Raw genomic sequence first — 22,928 nt, forward strand, 5'->3', positions numbered from 1 at the left:
TCGATAGAATTCCTCTTCAGAGCTGTGTGTTTCTCAGAGAATATTACACTTTCTAATTGGTCTTTCTGGATCAAAATATTGAAACTGTCACAAAAGGAATGGTTTTATTTATTCCTGATATCCCTGATGCTTTGACCATACTCTTTCATTGCATAACCAGTGTGGCACATGCAGTCCTCTAACATTTCCTCACCAGTTAACAAAGCCATATAAAAGAATCTGATTGTAGTTTTACTACGAGGTAGAAACCATATATTCACATGGTTGTTTTTCACAGGCTGGTGATGCAGTGCTGATTTCATGCAGTTAAAATGCTCAACCAAACGGCCTTTACCTTCCTGGCTGTTAGGAGCAGGAGAAGCATTAAGGACATCTGCTACAGGGAAACGGAGTCAGAAAGGGAATAAGAGTAAAGGAAATTAAGATTTACAGCCAGAGAAATGAAAATTAAGTGTCAGTTGTAAAACTATTAGCCTGACGCAAACCTAATGTATCAGTGAGGAAAATCAAAACAAAAATTTCTAGAAAGTTTATGGACTGTTACCTAGATTAGTTTTGCCAAAATAACAGCATAAGTAAAAATCCCAGAGAATAATAGTCATAATAAGGCAGTAAATGGGCCTCATGTATATTCCTTCATGTATTGTGAGCTGTGACTAACTCCTGTTACCTTCAGATTTCTCTAATCTTCTCTTAACTAACACTGCTTACCCATCACTTACTGCAGCCAGCTAAAAATATTTTCCTGGCAAACATGCTAACAGCAATCTCAGTTTTTCACAGCAATTTTATCTATGCTTTCTCCACCCTGCTCTGATGAGAATACTGATGAGAGCCAGCTAGACCAACTTTCTAGCAAAACACAACTGAAGGCAGCACCAGAACTAGCCTCATAAATGTTTATTAGCATGAACAATACTGCTGCCCTGCAAGCAGTAACAGTCAGATCCAGCATTCATTAATTTTTGTTTACCTTTTTAAAAAATTCAGCACAGAAGGAAGTAATGCAAATAAGAGACCAACCAGAAGAAGGTCCTGTGCTGCAGAGTGTGTGTGCTTAAGCCTCACACCTTCCCTGAACATGACACCTAGAACTTAAACAGGTACCCATTAGACTTAAGGGTTCAGTAACTGAATGATTTTACAATTCAGCCAGGAGAATGTGCTGAGCTGTATCAGACCAATAGTTCATCTAGGACAGTATTCTGTTTCTGACAGTGGCAGCAGAATATACTGTATTATGTATAAAGAGAGCACTAGGCATGGTCCATTTCCCTTGAATCATCCTAACATCCACAACTGTTAAATATCTGGAATGTTGGGCCACACATTTCTAGCTACAACTTTTGATTAAAACCCTGTCCATGGCTTGTTCAATCCTTTTTTGGATCTGCTGATATTGTTTGTCACCACAATTTCCTGTGGCAGCAAATTCCCACTGTTTACTACCAGCTGCATAAAAGTACTTTCTTTTACCTGTTTTAGACTGATTTACTTGTTCTATTGAGAGCCTCCTAGACCTTGTAACAGTCTTGTACTCCTTTTTATCCATCAATTAATCATTTAATAAACATTCTTCAAATCAGCCCTAAGCCCTCTTCTCCACCAACTGACAAATTTCAGCTTTTTCACATTCCTGCAGAGCCACTGCCCGTTCCACTTAGTTTCTTGTTTCCCCTAATCTCTAACTTATTCCTTGAGATCTGGAAGCAAGAACTAGATGCAGTACTCAAGCTGTGGAACAAAGAGGTTTTATAAAACAGCAAAAAGATGCTTTGTTTTCAGTTCCTGGTAATCATCTTTTTGGATCTACACTATTTTATAGGCTTTTTTGGCTCTCACTGTACATCTAGCTGAGAATTTCAGAAAACCTATAACAACTTTTAACATCTCCCAAATGGTTACAGAGAGTGTAGAGCTTTGAATCACATAAGCAAGTTTTACTTTTTTCCTGTATATTTATTATCTTGAATTTATCTACGTTGAAGTACATCTGTAAATTTTTGTCCCTTAATCAGCTTTGTGACCCATTTCTGGAGATATCTAACAAAGTTGTAGCATTTAACTTGCCAAAGAGCTTGATATGACTTCCAGCTTTCAAATGCACTGTGATCTACATTAATATATTCTTGGCAAATTATTAAAATAACAAAAAAATAATGAATATGAAAAATAACAAAATTGAACTAAAATAGGTATTTCAGGGGTATCTGGAATTAGAAAGAAACAATATGGGGTTTTGGAGAACCTGCACCTTAGATGAAGATTCCTTAAAATGCCAACTTAGATTAAGATCAGGCAGATGCAAGGACTTAACCTGTTATGAACCTTGAGCTTTCAGGTGTCTCAGCTCCTTAGAAAAGACAATATTGTTGCATGTAGATAGAGTAAACTGTGAAGGTAATCATTTTTTTCATAATTAATGATAAATATAAAAATAATCCATAAAGACTAGAATTTAGCATATGTTGCCCAGTTAAAGCATCAAATGGTTGGATTTAACACTTGTGTCCTCTACACCACACTAAAGTGCCAATGAGGACATTTGGTATATCTTCCTCCAACAAGGTGAGATCAACTTATCTTTATCATTCCTGAACCAGAGTAATATTTACATGTCTTATTGCTACAGTTCCCTAATAACAGCACTGTAAGAAAGAAATATTCTTACCATCAGAGAGAGATTCATAGTCATAGTCATACTCATCCTCTTCATCTTCTTCCTCTTCATTGGTAGGTGTGGGGTTGCTAGCACCATTGCTAGCCTGTGCTTGCATATGCGCCAGCTGGTGAGCCTATCACAATAGAACCACCTATTAAATTACTAGAAGGTACTTTTAATAAGAGTTTTTTTCACTGATTGCATCTTATATGAAAGTACACAATGTAAATGAATTACTTCTAGTGTAGTTAAGTCCCACTGCTTGCTATTCAGGAAGGACTATACCTTCTGTTTCAATATATCCACTGGTGTTTGATGGGCTTTGAGCTTCTTATTTTTAAGCAGGATTTTTCTTTTCAGTTGGCCAGGTGAAGGAAGCATGGGATCGTCAGAAAAGTCACTCTCAAATAAAAACTTGGTCACCAGCTTATCTCCAAATACATTCTGAAATATTGAGAATGAGATATATTATGGAAGAATCCCAAGACAAGTCCTTAGATTAACTTACTGCAATTTATGGCCCACCTTGAAAATTTCAGCCATCTTGCGCTGCTGAGGTAAGGAACAGTGGTTTTCTATGGATATGATAATTGGCATGTCAGAGGTGATAAATGCATTGCGATCAATGGCTTCAACTACCTCCTATGAGAAAGAAGGGTCATTGAAAGAATATGAGTACTTCGCAGCATTGTTAGCTTACTTTAGTTGAAAGGCATCTGTTTTCCCTAAGAAGAAAAAATCCATACTTTGTTTCCATAACAAGCTCCTACCGATCAGCTTAGCATCTCTTTATAAAAGAACTGATAACAGGTACTTAGATTTATGCTGACACATCAAAAAAGCCACACAAAAATTACCATACATCTGCTACAAATACAAACTCAAAAAGCATAATGTTTACAATTAGGCAGTTTGTATCTGAAGTAGTAGATCATATTCTATTAGGATTTAGTCTATTCAGACTTGCATTTTCGTAGTAGGCTATTTTTTTTTGCCTTGTCAGAGAAATAGTACAGATTTGTTTGTTTCTATATATAACTACTAGCATACCTTAAAAGAGATCTTAGTAGTAAGAGTGTGCCCATGGTAAATGATAGGCATCCCATCATCACCATCCCAGCAGTCTAATTCAACACTTCTACAGCCTTGTAAGAGAACCTGCAATGCAATTGAACAGTGTGAGCATATAGAAGCCACAGCCTGATATTATTAAAGCAGAAGACATTGCAAAGGTAAAAGAAAGCACACTAGTTCAGAAAAGGAGCTGGAATGAGCAGTCTCTGTAAATACAGGCCACAGAGGCTGCAGTCCCCAGCTAACGGCATTCCCCTAGTGAGAAAATTAAGAAAGCACGTATGTTCTTAGGAGAAGTACTATAAAGCTTGGAAATTCATGGTATTTTACAGAACACATGGAATCTGATTGCAGAAAATGGTTCTTCTTAATGTATACCTCAGTGTCCTGAGGGAGAAAAATATTCCTGCATTTCCACCTGCAAAAGCAGTTGGAAAGTAACATGGGAATATATTCCACATTGTTAACGTGACAGCTTATGGGCACAGCATTGCTGCTTTTGCTTTGGGATATTTTGTTGTTGTTTTTGATAGGTTTTTAAATGGAAGATGGTCTGACAATAATATCTAGTGAAGAACTTCCAGAAGGATAACCAGAATGCAAATGTGCCTGGCTATCCTGGTTAGTGATAATAAGCTAATTTACTTCTTTCTTTGAAGAAGATGTGCTTTCTAAAAAACTACCAAAGAAAGCAAAGAAGCAGGATGGTGGGAAAGATAAGCTGAATTATGTATTGTTGGTCCCATGCTTTTTATTGCTGTTGTTTATTTAGAACTGCCTATCACTGAAAAGTTATCTCTATTACTATTAAATATTTTACTGAAAATGAAGATCTCTAAATCAAAATAATTTCCAGCAAATACATTCATGAACAAATAAAAAAATACCTTCTCCAATTCAGAGAAATTACTTCTGCTATTAAGAATGTTTTGGGCAGTTGTGTGTGTGGCTGGTATCACCACTCATGTGAGAGCCAGGCATGCTGAGCCAGGACAGGCTGCTCTGTCCTCTGGGATAACTGTCTGGGGACAGGCAGAGGCTTTCCTGCATCATGCTTAATTTAGAGCCAGCTGAGCTCTCTCTCACTACCAATATATTCCCAACAAAATACTCACACTACTCACTACTCTGTGCAGTGATACTATGGGAACCTCCTTTGCAACTGCATTTTTCAACATCATTATTCAGGCTTTCCCAATACAGCTTCAGCCCTCTATCTAAATCTCCAAGTAAAGTGGCACATGGGACACCGGATGAGTCCTTTCAATAGTAAGTCACTAACCTGTAGAGTAACAAAAGCCTTACTCGCAGGAAATAACTGCGAGTATTCTCCAGTATTTGATAAATACACAGACACACCAATAAATAGGTATGCACACAAATACACACAGAACTAAACGCCCTAGGAAGCAATTGCTTTTTTCCTGTTCATCAGGCAGAAAGTGTAAATAGCTCTAGAATATTCCTAGAAGTAATGTTTTTAAATGTTACAGTTACATTTGAAATTAGTCTTCGCAGTGCAATGTACAATATTTGAATAGTGTTTCTGACATCTGAATGAACTAAAATATTAGATCAGTCTTTCCTGTGGGAAAGTCTAATTTTAGTAGGTTGGGTCAGACCGACTGGTGTCTAGATGCTATGAATCTCAAACTAAGCCCTTTTTTTTTTTTTTTGCCTTAGAAAAGGCATTTGAACACAACTGTGCTTACGGGCAGCTTTCCCACACATCATGTTTTCCAACATTTTACAAGCAGGGTCTTGGAACATCCTGCACTTGCCAGTTAAACAAACATGTTAATGCTGAAAACTACACAATGATCTAACCCCGTTTACCTGGCTGTAGAGCTCCACCGAGGATTCCCCTTTAAGCTGATGGCCAGTAAGGTAGGTATTGTGGGAAGATTCAATATAGTAATACGACAGTGGAAACTGCAAGTCCTCAGCATTCTCTTGTGACTCATCATTTTTGGAGGCAAAGTTGTCTTTATCCATCAAAAACCTCAAAGTGAGAAGATGTCAGGAAGTTACATGCTGTGCTGAGTAGTTTGTGAATGTCATGCACACATTAATCCACTGGTGTCATATATATAAATTAACAATTACCTTGCAAATCCTTCGAAAGATAGTAGCCCCTGCTGGCACATATTGACACTGGGTTCAAATTTCTACAGGAAGGAAGAAATTTAAGACATGTATAACAATGATTTTTAGAAATACTGCTTTTTTGTATTTTCACAGTGTAGTTTGCACACTTAATTAATTAGTTACTATATCTAAACCCAGTATTTTTGTTTTTCTAAAGGAGTTACGTGTCTGGAATACTCATGCTTGCTTTCAGTAAACAAGCAAATTAAGCTATTAATTGTAGAATCATAGAATCATTCAAGTTGGAAGGGATATTGGAAGGTTACCTGATCCAATCTCCCATTCAAAGCACAGTCAGTACTTTAGCTGACATTAGAAATGATCTATAATGGTGCATCCTCTTCCTATCTATTGTGTTCAAATACAACACCATGTTGAATTGGACACTTTTGCTGTGCTAACTGAACGTTTCCTTAGAACTTCTGTCTTTTGGGCTTTGCAAATCTGTTATATATTAATAGTTCAAATACTCAACTTCTAACCTTAGTGAACTCCTAAGTGGGTGCTTGATTTTGGATTATATTAATTACACATGTGGAGGAAATCCAGATTTTTTAATGTAATTTTCCCATTTTCTATACAGCCACTGTATAGAAGGGAGTAAGATGTCTATATTTGCTTCTGCTCTGAGAGGGTGGATTTAATTAAGCTGTTTCCTGTTTTGTCTTCTTTTTAACAAAAAAATAAAAATATGTGGAAACAATGTTTTTTTTCTTTAAGTTCCAAGTTAGTGTTTATCAAAGGTGGTCTCAGACAAGAAGAAAAGAATGCACAACCAAGAACACTTTTCCCAAGTGTTATGCCCCTTCCCAGGTAAAGCATACATAGCAAAAAAACCCACTCCTGTTTACTTGCACCATTTCTTTCTTTTTATGGGTGTGCATATATGGATACCTGCATAACTTTTCAGCCTGCAATAAAGATAATATTAAACTTTAGAGCTGTCAAATGGAAACAAGAACAACAAAGTAAAATACCCCATGTCTTTAAACAACACTGTTGGGCACATTTACAGGGAAAACAGAAGTAACAAGATTCCTAGTAAAAGGGATTGCAAGTGTTACAGACCTGGATAATGCTGAGGATTTCATCATAGGTGCAGTGCTCTCCTTGACAGTTCACAAGGAAGTCGTTCAGCTGCTGGATGCCCACACCAAATACCCCCAGTGATGTGCTTTCCACTCCAGTACCATTAGTTACAATGCTGGCAGCAGCAATAGCATCAGATATTTGCCTCTGGTTATCTGATAGCTGCTGCCTACTCTTAATGAACAAACCAAGGTCTGAAACATTCCTAGTCAACAAATCTATTAAAAATAAACAAACAAACAATAATCAAAATAAATATCAAATACATCACTAAGTGTATTGGATATATTGTATAGAATAAACATATTTAATTGCAAAGGCACTTGAATATCTCATAGAACATTTTACCTGTAACATTGTAAACATGAACAGAACCATCTTGTTTCTATCCACTCATAGGAGAATAAGTGTTAACTTTGTATGTAAAGCAGTGGGAGAGAACTATTGTAAGCAATTTATTATTACACGCAAAATCCTGGAATATCTATCATGGATCCACAGTCTCTCCCACTGTCACCCAGGACCCTCCTGCACCCTCTCACAACCACGTACAGCCTTGAAGCCTTTCTTTTGCTGCGTGCAATCCCACAGCCTGCCCACAGACCTTATCTCTTTGCAGTTCCACATGCTAGTGGTGCTGAACCCTCCCTGCAGGCTGGTTGGCAGAAGTACTTCTTTCTTTAAATGTGAACAAAGCTCCAAACTTAGATTATGGCAACTGGGGAATGTAAAGAGGGACAAAGGTTTCCTTTCCCCTTGTCCCAAATGAAACAGATCTACTAGGAAACCAGATAGATAAGGAAAAAAAAAAAAAATAGATGAAACACAGGGCACAGCCTTTTTCTTTCTGATTCCTATGTTTGCTCACTGTATTAACCCTATGGCAGATTCCAGAGCTCCTGCAACCAGATACTTCCTGTTTGGGCCCAGCCTCTTAGCAAAAAGCTTTTTGCCTCTGCTATGCCAGTTAGTTACAAATCTATCTGGTTAATGTAAAACAGGAGTACTTTTCTTACTTTCTGAACAAAGAACCTGCCTTACATCCAGCTAAACAGGTGTTATTGGAGGTACGGCAGCTATCCTGTGCTTAACTTATAATCAATCTCTCTTTATGAGATTGACTGAGAGATGTTATCTTGAGGCCATTAACTGAAGCTGTTCAGTAGTCTACCAGTTGTGTTTTCTTCTTTAACAAACCTAAATCGGGTTGGAATCCAATGCTGTTTTCATCAATCTTCAAATTAGTATAAAGTGGAGTAGGCTCTAGACCGGATCGATTGCAAGGCACAGCATAGACATCAAAAAGGTCTTTAAGGTCTTTGCGGCTACGGACACTGCAAAAGACATGAGAAGTCTAATTTGAGCTCCTTCATAAGCTTGGATGAAAGAGATCAATACAGAATAACAATATGTTTCACCTGAAAGATTTGAAGAGCTCCACAAATTCCACAAAAGTCATGTTACTATCAGAAACCATGAAGTTCTGGAACCCCTTCATTCCTCCTTTAACACGGCCGTGCCAGCTACTGCTGCTCCACGTGCTAAATCAAAAAGAGACTGCTGTAATTTGGTTATATTACACATATTGAAACAGTACGCATTACTGCATTAGCAGCAATATAAAGCTGAATGTTACAAGATTTATAATGACAATTATACTTTTTTGTTTTACAATGGCTATTTGTTTCTCACAAGACAGCTGCAAACTTTACCAGAATGATTAAAGTATATTTAAAACACTTCCAAGTGAAAAAGGGTCTGCTGTAAATGGCAAAAATGAATGCATTCTCATTTTTTTGTTTGAAGAAAATAGTGTCATCATTTTTGTACCACAAGCTTTAAAAAACATGTCCTGCTGCTTATGAGGTGCACTGAAGATTTGCTAAGGGAAATATAAGGATATAGAATTCCTTATAGCAATCAAAATAAAACAGTAATATTACAAGTGGATACAAAATAAAAACAATATTTTCCTCACACAGTTTTCCTCCTGTCTGAGAAAATTAAAGGTCTAGATCTAAAGAAGTATAGCCCTTCCCCCAGTACACAAGCCTACTCCATTCCCAGCCTCGTGGGCTTCTCTCATACTTTCCAAAAACAGTTGAGATGATCCTCAGATACCTCAACGACAGGTTAAGTTACAGCCCTCTTCTTTTAGGCTTGGGCAGTAGCCCCTGGAGGCCATTTTCTTTTAATGATTTCATCCTTTCAGCTTCTTGGACTGAAGGAAGGAAAGCAAACTGATATTTCTTGAGTGCAAAGGGAGAAAATAATCACAGAAACAAACTAGCTGTTTGGTGTTCGTTATTTTAGTTGACTTCAGTGATACCAAGCCAATTTCCTTATACCTGCAGTTGTTAACCTAAGTTGTGCAAGTGAACAAGAAGTTTTTGAACCAGAACAACAAATTTCCAAAAGCTGTATCCTAAAGTCTTTGGGCTATTACAGGACTCACACTAGTAACTGTAGCTTTTCCCCAGTTTGAACTACTCCTTCAGCAGTATAGTCAAGTCCTTAGTGAATTTCACGTACTAATTTGTATGGGTATCAGCCAAATGGCTGACTTTTGGAGCTGCCTTCTGTGTCTAAACCTCAATGACCACACCTGCATGATTGGGATCTACCAGTATCCTGCAAAGGGAGGCACTGACATGGTCAGAACTATCTAGTTTGCAGCAGAACTCCAGAAATTGCAGTATTTGTTTAAAAATACGAGACTAGGTGACCACGCCAGCTTTTATTGCTCCATAATGTACAAATCTACCAATCTATTAATCTAGGAATCCTGACATCAGGTTCAGTACAAACAGTTCCAACAGCTGTGATGGAAAAACAGGACCAGCTTGTTGTCCAGTGTCCCTAAAGACATTTTGCAGTCCTTGGAAATTAGTGCTACAAGCAGACTTCACATAAATACACTACATCAGATTCCTCAGTTCACTCCTGGCCTGGGGTGGATGCATGCAGTTGAAAACAGCATGTGATTTTAAGTATTAAAAAAATACCATCTACTTTGGTTGATAATGTTCAATTTGTTTGACATCACTATGGCAAGTACTGACATACTGCATATAACTTTGGGGCTAAAATAATTCCTAACATTTTTATCAGACAAGAAAAATAAACCATGATGAGGAAAGTCTCTTGACTCCTGCAGACTGGAACGGCAGAATACTGAAGGGGAAATCAGCAGCATATAAGAAAGCTCACCATTTCTCCAGAATGTATCTCTAGAGATTATCTAGATTATCTTCCACAGTAATTCCACATAAGATGAAACAAAAAAAAAAAAGTCAACCAAACAAGACAAGCCCACTACCACCAATTATCAAAACTGAGTAATTAGAAACAGTCTACTTTATACCTGTATAACCCTTCATTTCTTATTTTTCGTATTCTGCTATATGATTCCCAGTGGTTTTAGCTCCTTTCCCTTGTTACCACCTTAGGGGCAGCACTACACTTTCAAAGAGCTTTAGAATTTGCTGCATGTACATCCACTTCAAATGAATGACAGAAGACAGCTGCAGGCTCCCTGTGAGTGCAAATTATTTGCACATCTGGATTCTGTGAGGATTTATTTTCAGTGTAAGCTGTTAGTAAGGAGGTAAGAAATATCAAGACTGTGAACTACACCTGTAAAAATACAGTTCTACATTCTCTACCTGCACGTACAATTATTTAAACTGTACAAAAATAGCCAGCTCCTTCTCATATTAAATCGCAATCAATATTCTTTTTTTTCTATTTGATTTTATTCAGGGCTTCACGTGTAGCAGAGGTAGGGACCTGAGTGATGGTTAGGGAAGGCTATTTTTAATGTACATACCATACAGACAGAAAAAGAGAGAAAGAACAGGAAATCTTCCATGCTCTTCCCTTTGTAGCTCTGTACTCTACATTTAATCATCTGTTAGCAGCTAAGACTTCTGTACTACATAGGCTTCTGTGGAGCCTGGCAGAACCCTCTTCACCTCCTGCAAGTTCTAGTGTGGAAGGTCCTATCACATTGGGGAGAGCTCTACCAGGAGACACTGTGGAGTCTCCAAACTGCCAGGGAAAACTCGTCATAGCTCAGGGAGGCTCAGAGTGCTAAGTTATGCAGAAACCCAGAACTGAGAGGATTTAAAGCAACATTAGCTGTCATTCCCCTGGGAATGTGAGCTTTTAGCTGAGCCTTTTAATCGCATTTACAGAACAACAAGACTTTCAGCATGAAGAGCATAAAGCAGATTTGCAAAACAGAGAAGCGTTCATCAGAGGTAGTAATGCAGTATTTCTTCAGTTTAATATAAAAGAGAAATGCTCCAATCCTTAAAAAACAAACAAACAGAACAACAACAACCAATAGCCCCACAATAATAACAATAATAAATGTCCCACAGAAATAAATCCAAGCCTGGAATGTTCATCTCATAGTTGTGTTTGACAGTGAAGAACAAGAAGTGAAGAACACAGGGAAGTCTCAGAAAGTAATATTACATGGAGCAGCAACCAGACACAGACATCCACAGGAGGCTCTACTACTCACTTCCATCTCTAAACCTAACGATTGAAATGTAAAAAAATTCTATGAAATAAACAAAACAAACCATTACACAAGACATATCTCCACAAAATAATGTTCTGCCAGCAGCAGTAATCTCTTCCAGTGTTTCCCACTGCTTTCCTGGAAATCCCAATATTCATACCTGCATCCATACTACATCATTATGTTAAAAGATACTGGAAGGTCTCTGTTGTTACTGTATTCTTGTATATCACCAAGTATCATCCACAACTCTAGTACATTATCCTCGTTATATTATTACTACTAGCATTATTATTATTGATAGAATTAATACATTACTGAACTATGTCATTGCACACCACAGAACAACCTTTTGTGCTGTGTAAGCAATAGAAAAATGATGAATGTTAAAGGAGAAGACACAGGACTGTAAGGAATGAAGATTTCAAAACTGTTCCTCCAATGGTCTGAGAAACTACTGTGGTCCTCACACAGAACATCAGCAAAGTTAACGCTCCCTCAGGTAGAAATGACTTGCTGGGTTTCTTTATACAGAAGATATCTGTAACCATGTTTTGGACACAATCTGGAGAAAGAATTAAACTTGCTGAGTTTTGGGACACATTCCAATTTTCTTCTGTAGCTGACTTACTAACTGAAGCGTCCTGGCTCGCAGACTGTCTACACTGCTGCTCATAGATTCATAGTATTTCAGCTTAAATGCCCTATGTTGTGCTACAATGATGTCTATCATTCAAATGTCTATCAAGAGACTAATAGCCTTTCTGTCACTGATTTTGTCAGACTTCATCAGCTTGGCAAGAAAAATGATCATAACTAAACAACAGTAATTTTTTCTTCTTAAATCAAAGGACTGATTTCATCCTTACCTCGACTGACTCTTGCTTGAAGACATTACAGGAGAGGACACTGGTCTGGCTGGTGAGGACGTGGCAGCTCCTAAATGAGGAGGTCCAGATGCTGTCAGAGAGTGAGCTCTTCTTGATGACAGGGTGTTGGATGGAGAAGCATTACTAATAATATTTTGATCTACAAAGGAAACAAAAGTTTGCAGTACTATTACAGCCTCTGTCCCAATAAAAATGCTTTCATCCAAGAGCCCTATACCACAATTCATTAATGCTCAGTAAAACGCTACAGGGATCGTAGGTTTGTCCCAAGACAGTAAAAAAGATACATTCTGAACAAGGTTCATACATGCTTTAGTCTGACTAGAAAGGCATTGCTATCGAACATAAGGATCATAAGGAACATAAGAATCAGGAATTGAAAAAGAAACTAGTTTTAAAACTTCACAGCATTTGGAATTTCAACTATAAAAGTAATTTCCTACCATGAACATATACATATTCAACACTGTAAAGCACATCTGTATCATGATTTTTTTGCAAAACCCTGAGAGTCTCTTAAATACTGGACCAATGTATCTACCTGATTCTTCTTGTTCATCAATATCTTGAGGATCTGAACCACTCCTGTTTCGATATTCCTTGCAGCTTTTTGCCTTCCGAGTTGCCATTTCATCATCAGTGGCCTCTCCACTTTCACCCTAGAAATGAAGTGAGCATCGTAGTAAACATTCCAAAACCACTGCTTTTTCATTCTTTATCAGTGCAAACTGTAACAAAATCATGAGATAAACCAGCTATTCCTTATGAAGTAACTTTCGTATGGCCAGCAACTGTGCTGTCAGTGAAACTTTCCAAGTAGAAATGGGACAGTTTAAACATGATGGATACATAATGATTGGGGGAACATCAGAGGTTACTTCAGTTTGACATCACACAGAGGATGACAAAGATTGCACCCCTCTATATTGGTGAAGCTGGTTTTACACTATTCCACTGGGACACAGAAGATTTAAAGAGGATGGATTCTGTCATCTGGATCTCCCCCACCTGCCCAGTAACCATGTAGACAGCATTGAGCTGCTAGTCCCTGATTTTTCCCTTTCCTAGCTATTGCTGAAAGTCTTGAGAGAAGAAAAAGAAAGGGCATTGTTCCTGTCAGCCATGTAAGATTATCTTACCCCATGTTAATGTGAAGCAGAAGATTTATGATATTTTTAGCAACATGGAAACAAAAAGGAGCAAAAAAACTGACTACTGCCTCCAGACATCACCCTGATGGTTACTACTTTTGTTCTTAAGAATATTTTACCTCTATATTGAAGTAGCACCTAAAGTTCTTAATGAGATTATGTCCTTGTCCGCTAGCATTCATGTGTCCTTAGAAATGAAATTCAAGCATGAGGAAAAAACCCACCAAATTAATGGAAAACAACAAGCCAAAACATACCAAACCTGCAATAAGCTGTTTTAAAGTTCTCAATTAACTTTCTCCTAGTTCAGAGTATGGCTAGCTACACAGCAAATGTAGGAAGGAAACAAGTCAGCCAGATAAGTAACAAAATACGTGAATACCCTCATAAGTACTTTCTTCTTTTTCTTAGCTGCACTTATTCCCAGAGTGTTGTTTCTCTGCACACTAGGTTTCTCAGTGCTTTTGGTCAGAGTTCCTGTGCTTGTGTTCCTTGTGCTCCATCGTCTGCCTCCAAACAGTTCGACAGCCTGAGCCAAGGTTGGGCCTTCAAACCTTCCATCCTCCTACAAAAATTCTCAGCATTAACAAAATCAGGAGAATAACTGCCAAAGAACAGACACGTTTTCTTAAGGTATAATAAAGATATCTCTAGGGAATCAATGAAAGGCAAAATATCAAGAGTATGCAATTTTTAATTACTGCATGAATGCAACAGGGCTATTTTCTTCACCATCTCATATTTTTGGCCCTAAATCTCAGCACTCATTTTTCTCTTTAAGAAAATATTTATTCCCAATATTTATTCCAAGTATATGAAGAACTTAACAATAAAAAAGGTTAAACATAAACGTATCTAAAATATGCACCACATGATGAGACAACATGCAAAGAACCAGATCATTTTCACTCAAACCACGTTACTAGGTTAGAGGTCTGGTGTTCACATTTAACTTCAGTTTACTTATAATAGAAACTAATTACTTGACAACACATTGATGACATTTTTGAACTTTCGTCATAGAAAATCACAGCATCTTTTACCTGGTACAGGCTGACATACTGTTTCCGTAGCCACTGTAATCTCTGATCAGGGAATCTCCTCATTTTTCTTACAGCTTTCGTCAATTCCAGCAGTCCATCATAGAGCATTTTGGCAGTATATTTTGGAGCAACAAAGTGCAGCAACTTATTATCAGTAGTCTGAAGTCCATAAAGTAGTGTTATACCATTTTCTTCGAGGGACATATTACAAAGTTTATTTTGAACACACACAGTGTGCATATCAATGCCAGAATGTCCCATATACACAGCCTTGGCTGAAAACAAATCCAGAAAACCTTCCACCAGTCCATTTAGTCCGGTACTGCCAAGGAATTGGTATTTACCAAGTTCAGCAGCATTACCCAGGACACTCAGCTTTGCTTTTGCATTTGCTGGGCAAACTGTTGTGGGTTTTGTCCACGTCAAAGTACTATTGTCAGGCTGAAGCTGAAGAAAGCAACGTGCTGAAAGATGTGTCTCCTGGTCATAATGGATGACAGTTGCACCTTGCAGCATGAACTGGTGGACATCAGCTCTGATGGACAACACATACCAGGGAATGAGTTCTATGCCGTGGCAGAAAGCCTTTTGTTGCTCTTCTGTTGAACTTGTGTCCCAGTCCTTCAACTGCTCAAATATATCACTTTCTGAATCTGAAAGATCTCCAATTATAAATCTGTATGTGAACAAACATGAGGGATTTAGTTTAGTTACGTTTAATACACCCATTTTCTACCTAGTGAAACACATGATTTATGTGCTGACTTATGCTACTACTTTTTTTTTTTTTCTGCTGCAGTTTAAATTAAAAATACAGGGACTTACAGTAGTTTTTGCGGTATTACAATTTAAGTTATGGCAATTTGGAATTTATAGATGTTATTACAATTAATTACAACTCCGATAGCAATATAATTATGTTTTCTTTGAATTTTCCAAGGATTATATTCATTACCATAGAATCAATCGTAGAATGGCTTGGGCTGGAAGGGACCTTATAAACAACTTCATTTTGGATCTTGAAGTTAAGTGATTCCATTTTCTAAGCCCGTAGCACAATATCACTCCAATGGAAATACCAAGTATTGTATGAGGAAGCTGATAACAATATCTAGGGGACTGAAGACAGGACTTTCAGCCCCTCTTCAACTATTCTTTTCGTGTACAGACCTGTTTCTGGTTAACACTTGTAAAATAGGGCTTAAAATACATCCATTTCTCATAAGAATGCAGCAAGACTGTTATCAGCTACTTCCTGCCAGCTCAGCAGAACACAATTCAAACCAGGACTTCTTGCAAGTCGGGCACCCATTTCACCGAGTTAAACCCCACATGGAACCCTCAGGCCTTCCTCAAAATTTCCTCTCCCTGGAGTAGTAATTCATTTAATTTTTCCCTTATTCCAGACATCAATTCTAATGGTGATGGTGAAGAGACAGACAAACCATGGCAAAATAATTATATCAGCCTTAATTGCAACTGAAGTTTCTTAAGAAATCTGCCATAAAATAAAGGTCATGCCATATACCTGAGCTGCTATAAATTGATGTTAAAATTGATGAGTCTTGCCACACTGCATACATTATTTATCTGGATAACTCATGGTTCAGCTTTTCAAATTAAAATAACCACTAAAACTTTTATCTTCCTCGTGCCTTCAAAATAATCAAACAATTCTCTAGAAGGACCCTAGAAAGTATATTCTGAGACTAGATATGCAAGGCTTGAGGAGTCAAGTATAGAGGAGACAGAAATGGCAGAGCTTTGTTCATGCCTTATTTCATGTGTGACAGCACAGCCATGCTGTAGATTAAAACGTACAAGCAGCAACAAGGTAAGCCAAGCACATGCACAAGGCGTATCCAGAAACAGCCTCTGGCATTAGCTGGCAAAAGCAATATAGCCATCAAATATTGGGAACAAACTTACAGAACTTGGTTTGAACCAGAAGCTTTCTTTACACGTATTGCACTAAGATGCAAGAAAATGACAAGAAAGGATACAGGAAACGTTAAAACAGATTGCAGTTTTAAAGAAGGAAATTGTAAGGGATACAAAAGGGAAAAAAAGTGAGGATTTTCAATTTTATTCATTCTGAAGGTATTTACTGTAATTAAGAAAGCTTAAAGGGTAGAGGAGATCAGGTCAACAACTTTAAGACAAAGTTTAGAGAATGGGTCGTTTGATCAACATTTCTATAAAGACTGGATTTCAACATTTATATTTTTCCTACCAGCTGTTATTTCTTTGAGAACTGTCAAAGACGACAAACAGAATTTTAATTACTTGGCACAGTCAGCACCTTAGGGTGATTGGACACACTGCTGACTGTAGAGCGACACTCAGTCTATTTGGGAAATAACAGCTGCACTCAGTACCCACTGATTTTATAAGATGCCCTTCATTTTCTGCAAATCAAACCAACATATCCAGCTCTACTGGGCTTGTGTTTCACAATATTAATTCAAATCAACAAAATGCAAACTAATTACAAAATTTTAATTACATAATACTGCATAACAGATATGGCTTAGGTCTCAAAAGAAAGGATTTCAGCTGTTTACAGCATTAAAAATTAATCAAACACTGCAGCCTCCATACAACAGGGACAACAGCACAGAGCCCTTCTGCCTCTGCAGCAATTCTTTCCTGTGTCTTAGCCAGCTCTCAATGGCCAGCAAAACATAGCACGATAATGAGGAACTGAGGTAAAGAGAATGTTAAAATTAGCATTTTACTGCACCAGAAGTACAGACAGCAACGATCAGACACCTGAATCAGGAAACACAATTTTATTTACTTCTCCGCTGTTTTGTTCATTTCAGTGCTGCACTCAACTTTTTTGCATTTAATTTCTACTTTAATTAGGATGGAATTTAGCAGTTCCATTTAAACATAAAGCATAAATAACTAATTAAAAAAACTGATTTCATAAAGACATAACAAAAAGAACTCAATTCTCCCCATGTTGTTCTTCCACATTTAAATTCTGCTTTGTGTATTCAAGTGAAAGGTTGATTTCACTAGCTCATTCTTTCTTCAAATGGAGAGCTGCAAGTTTAATTCAAACTATATTAATTAAGAAAAATAATTCCTGGAAGAAAATGTTTAAACTGAAATAAGAGATAACAAATGTACAGAGAAGTGGGACTGCCTTTCCTGGCATAATCTACTGTGCCACTGCCCAGAAGGAAGTAAAGCCAGATGTGAATAATTCTATTAGAAACCATTCTTGCAGGAAATAATTATTATTTATTTGAAATGAGATTTACAATTGCATGTTAATGAAATAAATGCATTTAAACAGGAAGAGGGTAGCTCCTTCTCAGGCAGTCACTTATTAGATTCTGTACGTAATAGCTGAAATAAGTTGGATACTTCTGAACATACTGATATTTCTGATAGACATTATCAATATAATAACTCAAGTACGGACATAAGTATGTTTTTTATGTAATCCGGGTTGTGTCATTTATATGATGGGATAAAGAATAACTGTTTCAACAAAAAGAGAGGAGATTTATATTGGATATAAGGAAGAAGTTTTCTAAAGTAACTTGGTAAGGCGCTGGCACAGACTGCCCAGAGAGGCAGTGGAGACATCCAAGGTCAGGTTGAACAGGGCTCTGAGCACCTGATGGAACTGTAGATGTCCATGTTCATTGCAGGGGAGTTGGACCAGACGACCTTTTATGGTCCCTTCCAACTGAAATGATTCCATTCCATGATTCTAAATCATTTCACCTCTGAACAGCACGGTTCTTTTTGTTGATTCTCTAACAGTTACCTCATTTGAAGCTGACACATCAACATCTGTGTGGGCTGTAATTTCACTAAAGCAACACTCAAGATCAAGCCATGTCTTAAACTTCCCATTTAGTATATTTTTTGCTGCTGAAAAGTGAAGACTATACTGAGTGTTCAGTCAAAATTGAAAAGTTTTTTAACACTGTGCTCTTGGGGGACAATCAAGAAAACATCTAGGCAAAGTAGCAGGACTAAATCAAACTGAAAATTCATAATGCGAAATGACTTACAAATGTCTTCTGGACATAATTTAAAAGCCTCAAGTGAACATGTCCTTAAAAGAAGTGGTCTTATGAACAATAATAACCTTTATTTTGGAAAGGGCACAACAGTGCCTTGGTGTACAGAATATAATGTTCTGAGCTCTGATAACAGATACGCCTGGCTATTCTGGGCACCACAGATCAAAATTGTAATCATAACCGTAGATTTTTAAAGCTCTGTGTGTAAGATGAAAAGGATTTACCCTTATCATGAGAGGAAGTAATTACATCATGAGTGAAAATATAACTATACAGAGAGATCTCATGCATTTAAGTATCAAATACTTAGCATAATTCCAGGAAGGATGTTTTGAATTGGAAGACAGTAAATGAAAGAGAAGAAGTTAAAAGTTGCCTCCGATCCTGTAAGTGAGGTTTAGTAAAAGAAAATGAAAAACTGAAACTAAAACTGTGAAATACACAGATGAAGATAGAAAACAAAACATGAGACCTACTGGTAACGGTTTCTGTCCTTCAAGGAGTTTTTTCTCGAATTGCTTTCTTCACTGAGATTATCTTCCCCCTCTTCAGATTCCAAACTGCGATTACAGCTCCGAATAGTTTGAAACATACTGTTTGCTGTGGATTCTTTTTCTGGATTATTTAAACCATCTTGGCCTACCCGTTGCAAGAAATTATCTTGTCCACTGTAATCTGAAACAAACTAAAGACATCTAATAGATTAATATTGTAACAGGAGCGATGGAACACTGTGTCATTTACATCTTGTTGGAGAAATTCTTAGAAGAATTAAGAATATTTAGTATATATGTTTGCCATTAGCTTCTAATGGGATTTTGTACCTAGACAGACTAAATCATGCATAAACCAAGTAACACAAATTACAATAGTCCTGTAGACTTTTTAAAAGTCCCAGTTCTCATAGAACAGGGACATATTTTCAAAACAAAGTGAAAAAAAAAAGGAACTGTTTTATTTCATAAAGGAAAAGGTTGATCCATTGATCTTCTGAGTTCTTCTTTTCAGGAACTGAAAACCTTTCAGTTCCCAACAAGCTATGCAGAAGATCAGAAAATTTAGGAGAAAACAGCTGCATGTTTAAGTATTTACACACTTCCTTTACCAAAGTAAAAGTTTTTTGCTTTGGTATAGACAATAACTGCTCAGTACTGCTATACTGAACTACTTATTAACAACAAAATCTATGATACTACAGTTACCGCAGGAATTAAATTGAGGTTCATGTAACTGAACTATGGATAATAGTCTGGTTTATAGAACTCTAATTAGATGATACTTTCTTATAAAACAACAGATGATAAAATAATGCACTGGATGGCTAAGAACACAGCTTCTTAGAGCAGCAATTCTATTTACCTCTAATGTCTCATCCTGGGAATTATACTGTGGGCAGAGTCTGATGAGGCTTGATGCTCCATCCAAAATTTCACAAAGCTCTTTTAAAAATACACCACAGAAAGGAACTACTTTGCAGCCTGGAATATTGAGTGCCCGGTTGACCACTTTCCTGTACTCGGATGAGGACTCATGTTGTGCCATAGCATCTTTCAGACTTCGCATGGTTTCAATGTCAGACTGGTCCATAAATTGCCACATTTTTAAAACTTTTCTTGACCTAGTGGAAAAAAAAGACCACAACAATTATTAAAAATAAATAAATAAACCAATTTACAGAGAAGTCCAACACCACCAGCATATACATAATAGAAACTATGGAAATATGGAAATTATTATTATTATTACTCAGAAATGAATGAATCACAATCAGTTAATTATTCTTACGAAAACTCTGGCTCGCAGACTTTCTCCTCTTTGAATTACCAAATAACAAAAGTAACAAGGACAAACAAGCACTATGATTTACACAAGACTGCAGTAATGTTTAGGAACTTAATAAAAGCTCGGGTACCCATGAAAGGCAAGCAGGATTCCCAACATTTTCATTTTGTCATTGCCTTAAAGTAAAAAAGGCATAGGAAGAAATAAGAAAAGAAACGGTATGAAAATAAACCAGATGGTTTATTACAAATTCATTCATTAGTAGATAACCCATATAATTAGCAAATGAAAAGAAAAGAAACAACAAAGAAACAAACAATTTGAAATATTTTACGTTCATTTATTCCCATTATACTCTAACTCTGTCACGGAAATAAATCAAAGCTGTCTTCCAGCTCTCAAGCACCAGTGCCACTCTGCAGACCAAGCTTTGAATTTAAACAGAAATGACTCCTGGTGAGGACAGCTGGCATTGCTGAGCCCACTCACCCTCTGAGCTGCACATCTGAGCAAAGGCATGGCCTTTCTATGCACCCTGCCTTCAGACACGCCAAAAGGGTTGTAGAACTGCTAGCAGCTCAACATCCTCATCCCCACTTTCTGTCCCTGTCTTGAGTGCACTGATAATCGGGCACCAGCCTTGCCTTTACTCTTTGCCTTCCCTTCTGCTGTGCAGATGCATTACAGATAAAATTAAGGCCTTAATTTGTTTGCTTTTTCCCTCACAACTTACATGACTAGGGGACTTATATGGATGCATTCTGCTGAAAAAAAACTCCCTTTGTCCACAAGCATTTAATATGTATTTTATATACCAAAAATGTAAATAATTAGCTCAGTGAGAATCCTCACTGAACCACAAAGAGCAACAATACAACACATAAAAGCGTTGCTACACCAACACAAAATACATGGAGGGATGGAGCTAAGTGATGGGAAATCTGATCTTAACTCTTCCTTGTCCAGTCTAATTTGCTGCTCTCTGAAGTGCAAATCTGTGTCAAGGTAGCACTTCACCACCTCACGTGTCATTCTGTAGAAAAGACTGCAACCCCACACTCTGTTTTCCTTCTGGATACAAACTGCAGGACTGGCTACATAGGATAATTACAGCACAAGATTCCAGCATTAGCCAGTATAAATAAACTTGAAGGGTTTAACAAGACAGTTTTAGCTGTTCGTTGTTTGTGTGTGTGTTTTGTTAGTTTTCTTTTACAGTTTCAGTCTCACTCTATTAGAATGCTACCATGATTATATTTTATTTGTCTTATGGACAATCCAAACCCCAAGTTACATTTTAGATCTTAGACAAAGCATAGCTGATTTGCCATCTTTCTTTACATTTTAAAAATTTTGGATAAAAATGTATGCTTTCTAATGTAGAAAATGAAGAAAAATGAAAATGACAATGAAGAAAATGTTTTTTAGCACATTCAATTTTTTCAAAAAAGGATTTTTAGCAAGTAAGAGGGCAAGATGATGTGATTTAGCCACTGTTTATGCCCTTGTCCAAAGACATCTGCTTGACGGAAGCTGCAGTGTAATCTATCACTGTGAAGTCATTCACAAAGAGTTGCCCATACCTTAGTCCTGCCAAAAATTCCATTACAGCATTGTAGTTGCCCATGTTCCAGCAGCATTTTGCCACATGTACTAAATATGAGAAGACTTCTCGTTTCTCCTCCATAGAACCTGCAGTCAGGATCAGCCAGGTAACCCACGAGCTCACCTTGTGAAATAAGACATACAGTACAGTCAGTCAAAGCAATGTCACTTGGAGCATCTGTGCATTTTCTTGTTTTCCTTCTGCAAGGAGGGTATCAGTGAAAATGCTATGCACGCACTTGTGGCCCAATCCCATGCATTGCATGTTTTGCAAACACACAGAAATATGCTCCCATTCCAGCAGTTAAATCTTAACTACTCCCATAATACTTAAAGAAAAAACTGTTGTATGGCAGTATAAGATATTATGGATACACATTCAGGCCACAGAAGAAAATGGGCAGCTTAAGTTAGTGACAATTTCTAACGCTGTCAGAGAGATCTGCAGTGCAAATTCTCATTAGCACAGCTTAAAAATCTCAGTCTCTTGCTTAGATAGCTATAGGAGATACATAAGTATAGGATAGGGATAGGTATAGGATAGGTATAGGAGATAGGTAAGGTATCCCCTTGTTCTTACAAAATGGAGAGTGAATTTTGATAAATTGTCATTATTGTTTTCATGCATTGGCAAGATTATAAATGCAGTAAAAAATTTAAAAACCCATCCTTTCAAGTGTGACCACAATACCAGTCTCTGCTCAATGATTATTTCATGGCAGAATCAGCAATTAACATGGTACAAAATTCTATTTGTATTAAGAAAAAGTCAAGCCTTCCTTTTACTAGTGAGCATTTTCCTTCTATATTATGTTCCCATAATATCTACAAAAGGCAACTGTATTTCAGGCGGAAACCTAATTCAAATCAACTGCCCCTTTTCACAGTATCATTCCCCAGGGCT

At 37.3% G+C, this 22,928-nt stretch overlaps 1 protein-coding gene across 2 annotated transcripts in view; it reads right to left on the minus strand.

The window, feature by feature from the left end:
- PLCE1 (phospholipase C epsilon 1) overlaps window positions 1–22,928 on the minus strand; it is a 125,658-nt gene that overhangs the window by 19,366 nt on the left and 83,364 nt on the right. Inside the window, exons 4-20 of one of the 2 annotated variants that reach the window (XM_031554449.1) lie at window positions 22,003–22,148; window positions 19,997–20,255; window positions 19,114–19,322; window positions 16,518–16,559; window positions 14,589–15,264; window positions 13,928–14,110; window positions 12,936–13,053; window positions 12,374–12,533; window positions 8,392–8,514; window positions 8,171–8,307; window positions 6,953–7,191; window positions 5,843–5,904; window positions 5,573–5,738; window positions 3,713–3,820; window positions 3,188–3,304; window positions 2,948–3,106; window positions 2,672–2,795 (exon numbers count right to left, since the gene is read on the minus strand). In XM_031554449.1, the coding sequence (XP_031410309.1) occupies window positions 2,672–2,795; window positions 2,948–3,106; window positions 3,188–3,304; window positions 3,713–3,820; window positions 5,573–5,738; window positions 5,843–5,904; window positions 6,953–7,191; window positions 8,171–8,307; window positions 8,392–8,514; window positions 12,374–12,533; window positions 12,936–13,053; window positions 13,928–14,110; window positions 14,589–15,264; window positions 16,518–16,559; window positions 19,114–19,322; window positions 19,997–20,255; window positions 22,003–22,148 (3,028 nt within the window). The remainder of the gene's footprint in view (window positions 1–2,671; window positions 2,796–2,947; window positions 3,107–3,187; window positions 3,305–3,712; window positions 3,821–5,572; window positions 5,739–5,842; window positions 5,905–6,952; window positions 7,192–8,170; window positions 8,308–8,391; window positions 8,515–12,373; window positions 12,534–12,935; window positions 13,054–13,927; window positions 14,111–14,588; window positions 15,265–16,517; window positions 16,560–19,113; window positions 19,323–19,996; window positions 20,256–22,002; window positions 22,149–22,928) is intronic. The other variant, XM_031554450.1, reaches the window with a different exon arrangement.

The sequence above is a fragment of the Meleagris gallopavo genome, chromosome 8 (assembly GCF_000146605.3).
Source record: "Meleagris gallopavo isolate NT-WF06-2002-E0010 breed Aviagen turkey brand Nicholas breeding stock chromosome 8, Turkey_5.1, whole genome shotgun sequence".
NCBI classification, from domain to species: Eukaryota; Metazoa; Chordata; class Aves; order Galliformes; family Phasianidae; genus Meleagris; species Meleagris gallopavo.